The following is an 18,194-nucleotide window of genomic DNA, read 5'->3' on the forward strand; positions in this document are numbered from 1 at the left end:
ACCACAAGACCACGGAGGCGGTCTAGCATAATCAGAACAGAGTTTGTAATTAGTTATATACGGACTCAAGTTAACGAAGGCGGCTAACATCAGTGGAGAGTTTGAGCAACTAAAGAGGAGGCGAACAACTCAATGTGCCTCTATGAACTTGTGGAATTTGAATGAATAAACGAACGCCCGTCACAAATATGCAGTCAAACATTGAATTCACAGAATCGCAGATTTTTCCATCGTACATTTGAGCGGGAACGTGAACGAACCCGTGCAGGATGCCTTACAGCGATATGTTTTCAGAACACGCAGTGAGCTCAGGTAAGTTTAATTATCGGAAGCACCTGTCACGCACACAATTTGCATAAAAACATTATGCTCACATAACTGCATTGTATGGGCAGAATGGACAAACCCAACATGAACAAGTAGAAATTTGCAAAGGCATAGGTTGGGAACCTATTACGAGAACACGCGTTTAGTACAGCTAGAACGCTATGAACATTCGCTCAAACGCGCTAATACCATTTATACCTGAGCTTAGATAGCCTGTTTAACACATGTTGAGTCAACAGCCGTAAGGGAGTTGCGACAATACCAGGAAGCTGTCATTTGAAGGCCAGTGATTAGCCATGAAGAAAATCCTGATATGTGCTATTGTCTGTTTCATTGTGACTGGATTTACTGTATATCTCCATTTGAACTGGAATACATTCAGCCTTTCACGGTATGTATACTACATTGTGATGTATGTATAATGTATGATTGGTACAGTATGAGTCATAATTATTGAAAATTGAAAAATCTTTACAATTATAAATATGAAAATCCCCCCCCCCCCCAAATAAAACATATTTTAAGTGAGCACAAACCTTCTTTAATCACATCACAGTAACGTCAATATTTTATCAGACCACCATTTGCTTCTAAACACAGTTTTATACGATTGGGCATACTTCCTATGAGAGAGGTTAGAGTCTCGTGGGCGAGAGAGTCCCAATATCGCACCACCTCGCGCTTCATGTCATCAACTTTTGTCAGTCCCTTTTTGGTTCACCGACTACTTCATGAGTCCCACACATTTTCTATCGGATTAAAGTCCGGGCTGTAGCTAGGCAAGTCCAAAACGGTCACATTGCTGTCCTCAAACCACTGCCGCGCATGTCTTGCGGTGTGTTTGGGGTCATTATCCTGTTGCAAAATCCAAGTATTTCCATAAAAAAAACATCTGCATTTGGGATCAGGTGAGCTTCCAAAATGTCTGTATACCTTTCACTGGTTAAATTACCCCCAAAGACGCACATGGGCGTCGTTCCAAGTGAAGATATCCCTCCCCAAACATGAAGCTTCGGACTGTACTTTGGTCTCTGGTACAATGGAACCGAATGACATTTTGTCCACATTTTAACATTGTTAGGATACACCCATACAGAGCTCTCATCTGTGAAAATAACACTGTTCCAGTCAAAGTTTTCATGCGCCAAACACCACTCTACACGTCTATCCTTGTGTTCTTGTTTCAAGAGCGGAGAGGCAATTCCTTTCTTTTTTTCCCATCCAAGTTCAATCACATTTCTTCTTACTGTAGATTTGGATACATTTACTGTACCATTTAATGTTGAATATTTGAGATACTCGCCCTTCTGTTTTTAGAAGCCAAAATACCCAATCTCATTGATCACCAAACACCAGTTTTCGAGGTCTCCCCGCTCCTTTTCTGTGCTCAATTCCTGAACCATTCTCAATATTCTTCTTAACTCTATACACTGTAGAAAGAGGAGTATCTGTGCTCTTTGCTAATGTAGCAGCATCAGTGATGCTTTCATCATGGAGCTGTAGAATCAACCTTTTTTTCTCCTCTGCATTCATTTCTGACATATATCAGGAAAAGTCGTCTGCTCCATAATCAAGGGAGATAACTCTAATTTGCAACTTCTAAAATTGAAGAAGAGTGGCTTCCCTTTGACCATACCGCAATTTTAAACACTTGTCAATATTGATATTTTATGTATGCTTCCTTGAATATGATATTAAAATTCACAATAATTTTGAACCAGACTATATGTATCTGATTGTAATTCCGAGCAAAATATCTACCCGGCCAGTTGGTTTTAATTTACCAGGACTGACGGTCCAAGTGAGCTTAATTCCCCTGTCTGTTCGTCTTTCTGTCCGTCCGTACTTTATCGTTTGATTCAATGGACTAACCTAAACATATAAAACAAGCGAGCAGCATTGTACAAAAACATTCAGTTACTTTAGTTATTTAAATATGAAAAATTGTGAAAATCCGTTTGTAATCTTCTTCTCAGAAACCACAAGGCCTAGGATAATGAAACACTGATATGCTGCAAAGAAATACCATTGAATTACTATCAAAGTTAGTTGTAAGTCCTGGTTGTACATGTATATGTGCTATGCAAGTGCCTGTGAATCTGATTTGCATATTTTGTATATATGTATATTATACATGATATCCATATTTGACTTATACCCTGATGATATGCACTTTACTAAACATGTTCAAAGGTGTTTAAATTCTAGACATCTTTGGATTATTGGGATGTTGTGTTTAGATGGTGTTTAGGGTATGGGGCGATTGCTCATTTCATATGGACCCGAAACGTGCTCAGACAGAACACAGCAAATGCCATGCACATTTGCTGTGTTCTATCTAAACACGTTTCGGGATTTAAACACATTTCTAAACATTTCTTGTATGTGTTTACCTTCTCAACTCAATTTTACAGTGTGGCTTAAGTAGTTAATTATATTATCTGATAAGTGATATTTACTAATCTTCATCCTCTTCGTGCAATCTGCCCGGCTGGATAGCAAGATTCGTTTTTTTACTAACCTGGCTGCTGTTACTAGTTATGTTAGTAGAATTCAAGAGGCTTTTTTTCTCAGTGTAGCTATGCAATTACTTCAGCACCTACATTTGTATTTAGGTTTCGGCTAATTCTATAATTCTCACTAGCATGCAAATCCCACTCAGCCAACATGTACACAGTGGTGTCAATATTGTTCCAGGCACTGTCACGACCAACTGGGGTATTTCTTAGCTGTTAACACGAATATGACTAAATATTGCATCAATATTATCGACATAAGGAAGTACAATGTGTTTATGAGATCTTTGATAGACGTTTAGAAGTTGGAAGAATATGAATACATGACACTTTTTATGGATAACAACTTCTTTTATTCTTTGTGATGATGTTTCAGAGCTACTTCTTGCTCCTTAAATCCTTATATATAAGACAGCTACGCGATACTTCGCAAAGAACAAAGAACGAAGCGAGGTTTATTTCACGATGAAACATTGTTCTATCATGACGTCATTTCTGTTATTTCGAATATGCGTTCGCAACTTGATGACGTCATGTTTTGGACGACGTTATTGTTTAGAGAGAACTGTCCAGTAAATAGTTCCCAATAGATGTAGCTGGGATACGAGATAAACGCAGAGGCAGAACGATCGCATCCAAGAGTGGGAGAGATATCACAATCGATATTAGGAGCATAGATACTGATAACCGACGTGAGGATTGTGAAAATATGCGGGAAATACCAAACTGAACCCACCTGTTCATAAAATGGATTTGTCCGCCTTTTCCGAGGTCGGATTTTATTCAAGGAGTCATTATTATTAAAATTTGCCTAATATTTTTAAAGCTTGTACATTTTATCAACATCCCTAAAGAGCCTTACATAATGTTGATATCTCATGTAAGAAACAAGAAAAAAAACGACTCGTGGTCGTTGTTTATTGCACAATAAAACACTGCAGGGAGAATAAACCACTCAGAGCTGTGCCACACATGGTTTATCCTCCCTGCAGTGTTTTATTGTGCGATAAACAACGACCACGAGTCATATATATATAATGAAATACACATTTATATATTCAATTTGAAAATCATTATATCCTTATTTTTCTAAACATCTAATGTTTACAGGTTGAATAGTATACTTATTCGGACGTCCAACTGAACGGAACAGTTAGAAACCTTGGGCGTATTCCCCGTATTATTGTTTATATACATTGTAAAAAAGGTGATAAACCCATGTCCACATTCATAAAAAGGAGATTGTTCGATTCATCATGAGCATGTGTTTATGGATCACTTAGGAGATAAACCTACAGTGTTTTGAAATGCGATGTAGTCCCACTGTAGAGTAGATACCTCTTTCTTTTAATTTGGAACCGAGCGCCTAGGTAAACTTCTCCTGTTAAATTACAGGGCTATAAAACTGAACTTTAACATGTTTCGTGTTATGATGACATCATGTTTGGCTCAAAACATAACGATTAAACGTTTGTTTGGCAGACTTAGTCGTCAGCATTTACAGAACACATGTTTTATTAATTGTTCAGGTGAGCTACAGTGCCGTGATATTATTTTACGATTATTTTAACTGTATACACCATAGACCTGGCGGATCATTCTGGACAAAAAAAACTTGTTATTGAATATTATTTTCTTTACCAATACTAATCATGCCACAAACCGAGGATGTTGTCGTTTCTTCAAAAAAGTAATGCATAAATAACAAAATAGTATTAAGTGGTTTTTCAGTTAACCTATTGTGGCTCATATGGTCTTATGTTTGACATCCAAATTCAAATAATTGTCTCGTGATGCTATGCAGCATGTGTTTGCTTGTTGACAGAATCAACACCGCGAGAGCCCACCCATGTGGTGCTACTTACACATGTAGAACTATGCCAAATTTCTAATGACACGAATGCCCATTTATGCCTAGAAGCAAGTTATACAATGACATAAAATAATTCACATAGGTTTAGTTCCAACCCCGATCTTTGTGTATCTAGTATGATCGAGGGAACGGCATCAATGTAATTTATGCAATCATATCTATCATATTTCTTATAAAACAGGCAAGAAGAAGGCATCCCCGTGGACACCAATTACGCTCCCCTTCTTGCTGATCCGTTTCTTTATGTAAATGATTCGGAAATTTCTGCTCGGATTGGCAAAGTCAAAACAAGGTAATTTGGCCAAACAGTTTAACTCAAGCGTCAGATATATCGATGATCTGATATCGTCCAGTAACCATCAAATAGACAATTCCCTTCTCACTGATTTACCTACCTGAATTGGAAGAAAGAAGACCAGTGTCATCATCTCGTATGTGTCATATTTAGATCTGTGCATAAAGATTCAGAATGACGAAAAACACCCTACAAGAATGTATGGCAAGTAGAATGACTTCACCTCCCCACAGTCAACTATCCCATCATGTCGAGCAATATGCCAACAGCTTCAGGCTTTGATAGCGTCAAACGACTATTGCGCAAAATTATTTTGATCAAGGTTACACCATTCAAGGCCTCAGTAAAAATTTCAAAATATTTTATGGTAAACACGTGAAGGACATCTCAGTTAGCTATTGCGTCATGCATTTCCAAAAGAGGCAAATAATTGTATTTCAGCTCATGCTAATGCCCAAATGTTGGCTGGCAATTAGACAGATTATGTTCGTTTAAAATGACCGATATTGCAATGTTCTTGATTCTTAGTCGACAAATGAAAACAGACAAAAATAGAACAGATGAAAACACACACAAGTAGAACTGATGAAAACACACACACAGATAGAACACATGAAAACACACACAAATAGAACAGATGAAAACACAAACACAAATAGAACAGATGAAAACACACACAAATAGAACAGATGAAAACACAAACACAAATAGAACAGATGAAAACCCACACAAATAGAACAGATGAAAACACACAACTAGAACAGATGAAAACACACACAAATAGGACAGATGAAAACACACAACTAGAACAGATGAAAACACACACAAATAGAACAGATGAAAAAACACACACAAATAGAACAGATGAAAACACACACAAGTAGAACAAATGAACACACACAACTAGAACAGATGAAAAAACACACACAAATAGAACAGATGAAAACACACAAATAGAAAAGATGAAAACACACACACAAATAGAACAGATGAACACACACAAATAGAAAAGATGAAAACACACACACAAATAAGAGATGCAAACACACACAAATAGAGCAGATAAAACACACACACAAATAGAACAGATGGAAACACAAACACAAATAGAACAGATGAAAACACACAAATAGAAAAGATGAAAACACACACACAAATAAGAGATGCAAACACACACAAATAGAGCAGATAAAACACACACACAAATAGAACAGATGGAAACACAAACAAAAATAGAACAGATGAAAACACACAAATTGAAAAGATGAAAACACACACACAAATAAGAGATGCAAACAACACAAGTAGAACAGATGAACACACACACACACAAATAGAACAGATGCAAACACACACAAATAGAACAGATGAACACACACACACACAAATAGAACAGATGGAAACACAAACAAAAATAGAACAGATGAAAACACACAAATTGAAAAGATGAAAACACACACACAAATAAGAGATGCAAACACACACAAATAGAGCAGATGAAAACACACACACAAATAGAACAGATGAACACACACACAAATAGAACAGATGAAAACACACAAATTGAAAAGATGAAAACACACACTCAAATAAGAGATGCAAACACACACAAATAGAACAGATGAACACACACACACAAATAGAACAGATGGAAACACAAACACAAATAGAACAGATGAAAACACACAAATTGAAAAGATGAATACACACACTCAAATAAGAGATGCAAACACACACAAATAGAGCAGATGAAAACACACACACAAATAGAACAGATGGAAACACAAACAAAAATAGAACAGATGAAAACACACACACAAATAAGAGATGCAAACACACACAAGTAGAACAGATGAACACACACACAAATAGAACAGATGGAAACACAAACACAAATAAGAGATGCAAACACATACAAATAGAAAAGATGAAAACACACACACAAATAAGAGATGCAAACACACACAAGTACAACAGATGAAAACACACACAAACACACAACTAGAACAGATGAAAACACACACAAACACACAAATAGAACAGATGAAAACACACACACACAAATAGAACAGATGAAAACACACAAATAGAACACATGCAAACACACAAATAGAACACATGGAAACACACACACACACACACAAATAGAACAGATGAAGACACACACAAATAGAACAGATGAAAACACACACACAAATAAGAGATGCAAACACACACAAATAGGACAGATGAAAACACACACACAAATAAGAGATGCAAACACACACAAATAGAAAAGATGAAAACACACACACAAATAAGAGATGCAAACACACACAAATAGAAAAGATGAAAACACACACACAAATAAGAGATGCAAACACACACAAGTAGAACAGATGAACACACACACACACACAAATAGAACAGATGGAAACACAAACACAAATAGAACAGATGAAAACACACAAATAGAAAAGATGAAAACACACACATAAATAAGAGATGCAAACACACACAAGTAGAACAGATGAACACACACACACAAATAGAAAAGATGGAAACACAAACACAAATAAGAGATGCAAACACACACAAATAGAAAAGATGAAAACACACACACAAATAAGAGATGCAAACACACACAAGTACAACAGATGAAAACACACACAAACACACAACTAGAACAGATGAAAACACACACAAACACACAAATAGAACAGATGAAAACACACACACACACACACAAATAGAACAGATGAAAACACACAAATAGAACACATGCAAACACACAAATAGAACACATGGAAACACACACACACACACACAAATAGAACAGATGAAGACACACACAAATAGAACAGATGAAAACGCACATAAATAGAACAGATGAAAGCTTACACGCACAGATAGAACAGATGAAAACACACACAAATAGAACAGATGAAACACACAAATAGAACAGATGAAAACACACAAATAGAACAAAAGAAAACACACATAAATAGAACTGATGAAAGCTAACACGCACAGATAGAACACATGAAAACACACACGAATAGGACAGATGAAAACACACACAAATAGAACACATGAAAACACACACAAATAGAACACATAAAAACACACACAAATAGAACAGATGAAAACACACACAAATAGAAAAAATTAAAAACCTCTCTCAAAGTATAGAGCTGCTGTATCCAAGAATCACTAGTTTGACTTATATGTATATTGGTATGGCGATTATTTGGATCTGTTAGATGATTGATGTATTGATAGTATGCAATTGATAATATTTTAGGGGCTACTTTCCAACAAGAGGAACGACATATCTCACAGAGGAGGTAATCAGTTATGGACATGTCTCTGTGATTTCATTATGTGCAAATGCGAAAAAATCCCGTGTGTCACTCAACCACGCTCATAAAGTCTACAGTTTAGGAGAGCAGATTCAAGTGCAAGTAGATCTGTATGATTTGTATGGTAACCGCAAGTTAACGGGAGGTGACGTTTTGAGAGTTTGGATGGAGAACCCAGAGACAGCAGCTTCCGTTTCCAGTCGGGTGTCGGACCACAATAACGGAAGTTACACTGCTCTGCTTAGAGCCGCATGGTCAGGAAGCGCTACGATTAAGGCATTCATTGCTTCGAGGAAGGAGGAGGTAGTTCTCAGCTATATGATATACCAACAGCATGGCAGTCTCTGGACAGTGTTAGCTGAATTCCGGGCAAACAATCTAACAGATGCAACAGCGTGTTCAGTTAGACAAGGGAATTCCTTCAAGACAAACGAGTGGTGTAATTTCACGAATGAGAACAATGGCTACAGTTGGTACTGTAAGAAGTCCAAAATCAAGCAGTTAACATGTGATACGTGGTCACATTCGTTTAGTGCAAATGACAACATAAGCTTTCATCTTAATAACACCGAGAGAAGCATTTTGGATTGGTATGTATATTATATTTTTAATTATTTCTCTTTAAATACCTTGGTGTGCTAGTTAGGTTTAAAGCCGCTTTGAACGGTATGCTGTTCACTTGATATGAGAGGAAAACCGAGAAGTCGGTGATATGAAAGTTGACATCTATGACATGTGCCATTTTGAATTATTACCTTATTTATAACTTCTAGGTTTTGTGACTGACAGAGTAACTTTAACAAATAAATATGTTTTATTCCTAACACAGGCCGTTGGTAGCTTTAAAACAAGATGTTTTACAGAGTTCAGTGAGGGTGTCAGTTGGAGGAGGTAAGCATGTGTTGCGTTTGTATATCATTCACTGGACAAATCATTCATTCATAGTGTTGACAGGAGGCATACAGTTGTGTCACCCACTGGGCAAATCTTTAATTCATAGTGTTGATAGAAGGCATACAAGTTGTGTCACTCACTGGACAAATCATTCATTCATAGTGTGGACAGGAGAGATACTAGTGTGTCACTCACTGGGCAACTCATTCATTCACAGTGGTGACAGGAGGTATACAGTTGTGTCACTCACTGGGCAACTCATTCATTCATGGTGTTGACAGGAGCCACACAGTTGTGTCACTCACTGGGCATCTCATCCATTCATAGTGTTGACAGGAGGCATACAAGTGTGTCACTCACTGGGCAACTCATCCATTCATAGTGTTGACAGGAGGGATGCAATGCACAAGGCTACAACGTTGCCCCTGCCGCCAGGCTAAAATAGTCCTTATAATCAGGCTGGAGTTTAAAGGATCGAGTGAATGCTATTTTACGTCACAACAATATATAACGCCAACAGGTGATTACATGGGATGAGTATCGTACCACCAGTTCGGGACACAATGACACACAATCAGTAAGGTCACAAGTTGTAACAAGCCGTTCCTGAGAAGCATTGCTCAGTGATGATCTATTCTCACCCAGAACCGCACTGCAAAGACAATACATAGTAACATGTTATCCATATATGACTACGAGGCCATAAAACATAAGATATGATTAGGTTCCGGACATGTACAATTCTCTTCAAAGAAAATAAACACGAACCTGAAGCATACATTTCCGCATAAATTCTACAAAATATCTGGCTTACAAATTAATGTAGACAAGACAAAAGCAATATGGATAGGCTCAAAAGCGGGTAGCAATGATCGTTTATGCCAAGACTTACACATAGAATGGCACAATAAGGAATTTGAAATATTAGGAATTATGCTTAATCCAAACTTAAGTGAACCATGGGTAATCACTACAAAAAGAAAGCTAGAAGAAATAAATAGATTGCTTGCAAATTGTAGAAAAAGAAATCTAACGCTAATAGGAAAAATTACATTCATAAAAACTTTAGCATTGTCAAAACTAGTTGATATATTTTCGACAAGATCTAACCCTCCTGAGGACTTTGTCTTGTCACTTGACACACTATTTTTTCAATTTTATCTGAAATAGTAAAAAAGACGAAATCAAAAGGAGCACTTTGACGAGAAAATATTTACGTATGATAAACATTAGAGCCTTTATTGACGCACTAAAACTCTCTTCGCTCAGATTATATTGTTAAAAAACTACATATAGTAACCCTTGTAATATCCCAATTAAAGATATACTATCTTGTGGTGCTAATGTTGACAAGCAATCTTTTGTTAAAAACCCGTACTGGAAAGATGTATTGAAAGCTTGGAACAACTTTTGTGAGAAGAACATTATTAATGTTGATAATATAGAAGAAATTTTGTCCCAACCATTGTGGCTTAACCACAACTTCAAACAAGCAACATGCTACATAAAGCAATGGGCTAATAGTTGAATTTACTCAATTAAAGATATATGCAATGAAAACAGACTGATGTCATTTGAAGAACTGAAACTAAAATATCCGATAAAAGGTACAATATTAGACTAAATTCTATAGATATGTAATCTTCAATATACCAGAATTATGGAAAACAACAATCAAGAAAACTAGAAAAATAATTAGTTGCAGTTGCTTGAGTGATCTGATGACGCCTGTAAAAGGCGCTAGACTCTTTTATGATAAATTGATATCAAATGAAAATAATCTTAAACTTCGTGATAAATGGCAATCAATTTTTCACTGTGATTTTAATTGGAAAACGATATTTATTGTTTATAGATACAAACTGAAGGATGTAAAACTTATTTACACAAAGAAGGAACTACTAACAATGAATCTTGTGGACAACACTGTTTGTAGCTTTTGTAGTGTATTCAATGAGGACGCCAGCCATGTCTTTTTGGGAATGTAATGAAACTAAACAATTTTGGAATGATCTCGAACTTTGGCTTAACAATTATCTTTTGCACAAAATTAAATAAACAAAATATCTTATTTGGTTGGGTTCTAACTTCTTCTAATACTTTGATCAATCATATTGTTTTATTGGGGATAAGGCATATTCATGTAAGTGGAATTAAAGGAACCAAACCGAAATGAGATATACTTTTAAAACTATTTAAAAACATATATTCAATCGAGAAATTGATTGCTATAAAAAAGGATGACAAAAATAAATTTAACAAAAAATGGTCACCTTTTTTCTCAGCATTTGACTCATAGCTCTCTGTTGATACATGATATGTTTGATTCTGATTGTGTGTTGCAACCGTTTTGGTTTGAAATGGGACAATGTTTGTTTCCTAACCTTTAATTTTTTAAAGAGTTTATTGTGCCGTTCTATGCAATCCGAAATGTGTCTTTGACGGAATACTGTATTAATCCACAACTCTGGGAATAATAAAAAAAGTTGTTGTTTTTAAAAAAAATAATAATAATAATTTCCGCATCACTTGGGGGTAGATATAGCCTTTTCATTACCAACACTAGAAGCATGAATATGTACGTCTCCAACATTGATTTCTTCATCCTTAACCCATTTCTTTTCACAGGTCCTAAGGGTGTAAAACTATCAGCTCCTTCAACTTCCTGCAATGCGCTTCCAGCGGAAATGACATGGCGACGAACGTCCCCGAATGGTTACTTTCACCAGAACAAGTGGCATTCGCTTCTGTGTACTGACACACTGCCTCACACCATTGATGCTTACAGACAGTGCTTGAAAGGAAGAACGCTGTGGCTTCATGGGGATTCAACAAGTAGACAGTTTAAAGAAGTTCTTCATTCAATTTTACGCTTTCCCTCCCATACAGATCGTCATGTACCTGTTACTGACACAGATTTGATACATAATTTTTCAATTTCATATCATGCTCACGAACTACCGTTCTATCATGGATCTCGACACTATAAAAAGTCAGTAAACCAGGCACAGTACATCATGGTGGACCGCCTCCCGAACACCACCAAGGACATTGTAGTGTTATATATGTATGCTCATTTCGTGTTTGTCCATCCGGATGTGTTTAGGCGACATGTTCAAAGACTTGTTCCGTCTGTCAGGAACCTCTTGGCACGCGCTCCTAATGTTACTATTGCAGTTCGTGGGCCACATGCATTTTTCACACCGAAGCGTGGTGTGTTATCTTACTGGGGTAATCTGTACACTGATATTTGGCATGAAGAATTTGCTTCATTGCAAGACAAAATTGTCTATTTAGATTTTTGGGACCTGACTATGGCAAAGCCATCTCAGGATATCCACCCAAACACTGCCATAGTGAAGGAAATGGTACACAACATGATGTCATTGTTGTGCTTTAGAAAGTGAAGGAATTGTTTTGTCATGTGGATATATACTCAATTGACTGTATTATAACACGAGGGTTGTATTTCTTCAGATAAACTGGTGTTCTGTCTTTGTATCACGTTCTTTCAATTTACATCTTGAAATATTTGGAAATTTCACATATAGGTCTTCAGCACCCTCATAAAAATATTCTTGATCATGTTAATATCAGGATAATTGCTGCAGTTATTTGTAAAATATATTGATTATTAAGTTTATATAACTGTAGATTCCTTTTATGTGACACCAAAGTATCAGTTTGGTTTAAGGAAATAGTTTAGAAAAGATCCACGAAATACATTTGAAACATTTTGTTAAACGAATGGTTTATGTTATATCACACAAAAACATTATATTTTATGTCTTATCGTTATTTAATCTGTATTCAGTACTTAGAAGGGGTAACTGTTGTTTCTCAAATAAATGATTAATATCAGAGCAACACCTTAAGTAAATCCGGTGTCGTGCCGGGTAAGCGAAAATCCAATTTTCACTAGTATCAGTAAAGCGAAAACCCAAGTTGGGGTATTTGTCCTACGAAGGCGAGAAATGAGTAATTGCTATAAAAACACCGGATTACCGTAGTTTAGATTAGCGCCCGTGCTGTTCAAACAGAGGAGAGGAGAGAAGATTTACTAGAGAGTCGTTTCGTAAAAAAATAATACAGTTGGAACAAAACGGAACTAATAAAACGCATCTAAAAACACAATAATCTACCAAATCAAAATCACATAAACAAACAAACATCCACCATACCCAGCTCCCTTAATTCTCCAACCCCATCGACACCTATTCCAAATCTCAAAATTCCCAAATTCTATATAAGCAACCCCTAAAGCCCCTCTTGGGTTGCACACACCACTTTCACCACTTTCGCCCCTTTCGGAAACACATTAAATGGCCTGACCGGGCCCGTGTGCGAAATACGCATCAGTCGGAAAGCGCACGTTAAATCTCCAAAGTAAGTAAGTTATCTATGTCCAAAATGGCTAATGCACAAGTTCGAGTGACCATGGTTGATACCGTGCGAGGTGGTCAGCACTTGTTCAGGCTCTGAAAGACAATCTCGTCAACAACGTCATCGGCGACGTTGAGTACACAGATCACGTTGGTGACCTGATCCACTTGGAGTGAATGACTTGAACACAACGTGTATGCCAGTGCAACCGCAAATTTATTATAGAATGTATTTATGTATTTACCATTATATTTTAAGATATAAGTTATTGTTGTTTTTGTAGAAATTATAATGTACATCTATGAAATATTAAAGTATTAGAGTTATTAAATTTGTTAAATGTAAAGTATTTTTGTGCAACTATACTATACTTCAGAATCTAATAAATTACTACTGTAATTACGGTATACGCATTTCTGTGTTTTTCTTGTAATTTGAGAGTCCCGGTACAGCAATATCCCGTGTTTACTGTAGCGTGACCAGTCTTACTGTAGCTTCATGAAAGCGAAGAGATTTTAGAGTTGATTATGGCTAGGTTTCGCTCTCCCGGCCCAGAACCGCTAATCCAGCTAATACATTGATTAACGACATGAGCAATGATCCACGCCGTCCAGGAACCCGTTACACAGAGCGATCTCAGTGCTAAGTTGGCCGTAACTCCAATACTTTATCATAGGCTTACGATCAACGTAGCACTAGGATTGCGTTATGGAACAGGGCCCAGGATTCACACATTTCAATCGTTTCGTGGTGATAATGGGAACTGGTGTATGTAATTCGCTGTATTCGTTTCCGTTCCATGTTAAAGTGGAAGGTCATGATCATCTTCATGTTGTAGTTTATCACCAGAAGTTTCGCTCGAATTGAATCTTTCTTTCTCGTTCAACTACAGTTGATTGACACCGTGTCTACCTGCACCCCCTGACCAGCACCAGATACACGCGTCTCCCCGTACCCCCAGACTACCACCTGATTTCTCTGTATCTCCCCGTACCCCTGACTGGCACCAGACACCCTGCTTTTCCCCGTAAACTCTGAATAGCACCAGACACCCTGTGTCTCCCCGTACCCCACTAACTAGCACCAGACAATCTGTGTTTCCCTGTATCCCCAGGCTAGCACCTGACACCCAGTGTCTCCAGTACATCCTGTCTAGCATCGGAGACACCCCTCTATCTCTCCGTACCCACTCACTACCATCAGATTCCTCTGTGTCTTCCCCTTCCCCTGACTAGAACCAGACACCCTGTGTTTCCCCGCACCCCCTCACTCGCATCAGAGACACCCCTGTATCTCCCTTGAACCCCTGACTGCCACCAAACTGTATCTCCCCGTACATCCTCCCTAGCATCAAAGACAACCCTGTGTCTCCCTGGACAACTTGACTACAACCAGATACCCTGCGTCTCCCCGTAAGCCCTGAGTAGCACAAGACACCCCTGTGTCTCCCCGTAACCACTGACTAGCACCAGATACCCTGCGTCTCCCCGAAAGCCCTGACTAGCACCATGCACCCTGTGTCTCCCCGTACCCCCTTACTAGCTCCACACACCCTGTGTCTCCCCGTACCCTCTGACCAGCACCAGATACCCTGCGTCTCCCTGTACCCCCTAACTAGCACCAAACACCCTGCGTCTCCCCGTACCCGCAAACTAGTTGATAAGCCTCAATGGTTTTTAGAATGTCCTTTTCAAGATCCGTAAGCCAGCAACAAATATTTTACGCGCGTTTCCTAAGGTTCATGGAAAGTATGTTCAAAACATAAAAATGTTGATAAATGTTGTTTTAAGTTTCTTTTTTCGGTTTATAAGCATGGAAAAACACTTTCCCTCGAATTTGGTGGACAGAGCATGCCCTGGGGGTCGGGAAAAACCGCGGGGGCTTCGGGGGCTTAGTAATAAGCCAAGCGTATTTAAAGTGATGTTACTTACAAATGCAGTCACAAGTCATAATATCGGTGTAATGATGTAATGCTCTCTCTAGACATGAAAGTGTGCTTAGCTCTACCTATAGCTATAGCTATATCCCCTACCTTTCCAGCTATCCGACCCCCTGTATCTTGTATCCTGTATCATAAGACACAACACCACTGCTTGACTGTAATCGTTTCTTTTCTCCTTATTAAGGTATAATCAAGTCCAAACACGGGACAAAAGCTTGATTGTACATTACTCAGTAGGTGATGTCTTAATTAATCCCCCCCCCCCCCCCCCCTACACACTCCCTGGCTGTGTAACAACTGGGAATATAGAGGTGTGTGACAAATGTGTGACTAATGGGAGATAACCAACAATTGAAGTGGCAATACATTCTCTAATTAACACCTGCCACAAAGGGACTGGTCGTTTAGTTTGGGCTCATGGTATCCTACCGGGAGCAGATTAAAGAAAGGAGGAGTTTTTTTAAGACAATGTTGTTGTTGTCCACTACTGCTCATTGTCTCAACATACTGATAATCCCTCATAGCAGGGGAGTAGACCAGTCCATTCATTAATTAGGTGTGACCAGCATGGCCCAATTAATTAGTGAGCTAATTTTAACTGCTTTTTGGGAGGTCTGCATTTTGGAGGTTTACGTTATGGGAGGGAACCGTGCTCATGGGCGGTGTTACGCAATTGGTGTATTCACGAAATAACAACCAACTATTTACATTGTCCTTTGACATTAATGAACGTGTAAATAGATCATTGGTTATGCTGTCCAAACGCTGGCGGATTGATGCATGCGTACTTGGTATACAAAATGAATTACAATTGGTTCTTACAAACCCCTACCAAACTCTTATCGACCGATCTCACTCACCTCAAACATGTGCAAAGCTATGGAAGCCATGGTTACGAAAAGGCTCATGCATCACCTTGAAACTGACAACCACATCAAACCTGACCAAAGTGGCTTCAGGAAGGGACACTCGTGTCTACATCATATTCTAAGACTGGAAAATGAAATAAAAAAGCTCAATTAAACAGACAATACCTAGCCGCAGTATTTCTGGACTTCAGCAAAGCCTTTGACATGGCATGGCATGACGGACTCCTCACAAAACTAGCACAAAATGGAGTAGAATGGAACATGGCAAGCTTCATAGACAGCTTCCTGCAAGACAGGTCGCTATCAGTTAAAATAGGGAACAATCGATCTGATCCTATGTCACTGGACAATGGCACGCTACAAGGCAGCATTATAAGCCCAGCCCTGTTTAATATCATGATCAATGATCTTTTTGACCATGTCAACTCTCCTACCCAAACTTCTAAATTCTGATGACGGAGCAATATGGGTAAAGCACAGAGATATTTCACAAATCAGAAAAAAACCCAGTCAGCCCTGGACTTAGTAGATCAATGGTGCAATAAATGGAGATTCTCACTTTCAAGTGAAAATACTGTTGGAGTTCTATTCAAACGCCGGGGGAAAGATGCTTTGATACCCCATGTCTTCATAAAAGGCAAACCATCCAAATTCGAAAAATCCGCAATATGGTTTAAACATATTTTTATTTATTTTCACAAAAGTGTGAAAATGGATTGGTAAACAAGCGAAGCGCTTATGTGAATACCGCTCCATTACGCATAGGACATATTACAATAAATAAATAAATCAAGGTTAAATGTAACAAATGAATTGTACATGCCAAGCTAGATGTGTATATATAATAAATCTATTTGCAGTTTATTTTAAACAATTCATTTAACTGAAAATCTGCCAGTTTTTAATATAAAGTGTTGATAGAATCTAATATAAGCATTTGCTCTTCCTTACTCAAATACAAATTTCCGCATAACACTGTTTATAAAGATACATTTCATTTCAAAGAGCATACTTTAGTAATTTGTACACACAAAAAAGAAGCGTAGAGCATCTTCGGTATGATAACCACAGGAACACGTTTTTGTATCAAAGATATATCTATTATACTGCAGCCAAGCCTGAGGCGACTGTGAATGATTTGATATAATCTGCTTCCGTAATTTAAATCCCAGTGTATACCATTATCTCTCTTTACGTGAAGCAAATTCTTATATTGTCTCTGCCCCCGTTAGGTTTTCTGGTAACATATTCCAAAGTTGTGTTGTTGCTGGTATAAATGAATCTGCATGAGCTTTTGTTTTTCACTTCACTGTTTGAAGATTGGTTTTATCCCTTAAGTCATAATTTGTGTTTTCCGAAACTGTATTAGGAATAAGCCTATAAAGATATTCCGGGGATAAATTTTTAAATTGAATCTTCTCTCTTTTAATGGCCTACGATTTGTTTCATTGTAAATCTTCTGATGACTCGTACCCCGGAAAGCGCCACATATGGTTCTAAGAGCATCTAAGTGTAATTTGTCCAATAAGTTAGCTTTTTCATTAGTAAAGTTGTCCCAAATATGACAACAATAATCAAAAATTGGTAAAATAAATGATTTGTACGTAGTTTCTAAATCCGCAATATTTCTTGGGGTGGATCCTTGATCAACACCTCACTTGGTGCAAACATATAGAATATGTGGAAAACAGGTGTCAAAAAGACCTGAACGTATATATATATATATATATATCAGACTCGCTAAATGTACTTCA

The 18,194-nt window shown here is 37.7% G+C and overlaps 1 protein-coding gene across 1 annotated transcript; it reads left to right on the plus strand.

Moving 5' to 3' along the window:
* The first annotated feature begins 653 nt into the window (after window positions 1-653).
* On the plus strand, window positions 654-12,409 carry LOC124127851 (NXPE family member 3-like). The gene is made up of 6 exons (XM_048403466.1): window positions 654-718; window positions 4,898-5,008; window positions 8,295-8,942; window positions 9,182-9,243; window positions 11,875-12,143; window positions 12,386-12,409. Exons 3-6 carry the CDS (start codon window positions 8,518-8,520, stop codon window positions 12,407-12,409), a joined length of 780 nt encoding a protein of 259 aa, XP_048259423.1. The 5' UTR covers window positions 654-718; window positions 4,898-5,008; window positions 8,295-8,517.
* Window positions 12,410-18,194: the final 5,785 nt, after the last annotated feature.

Source organism: Haliotis rufescens, unplaced genomic scaffold (assembly GCF_023055435.1).
Source record: "Haliotis rufescens isolate VD_foot unplaced genomic scaffold, xgHalRufe1.0.p SCAF_3, whole genome shotgun sequence".
NCBI lineage: Eukaryota > Metazoa > Mollusca > Gastropoda > Lepetellida > Haliotidae > Haliotis > Haliotis rufescens.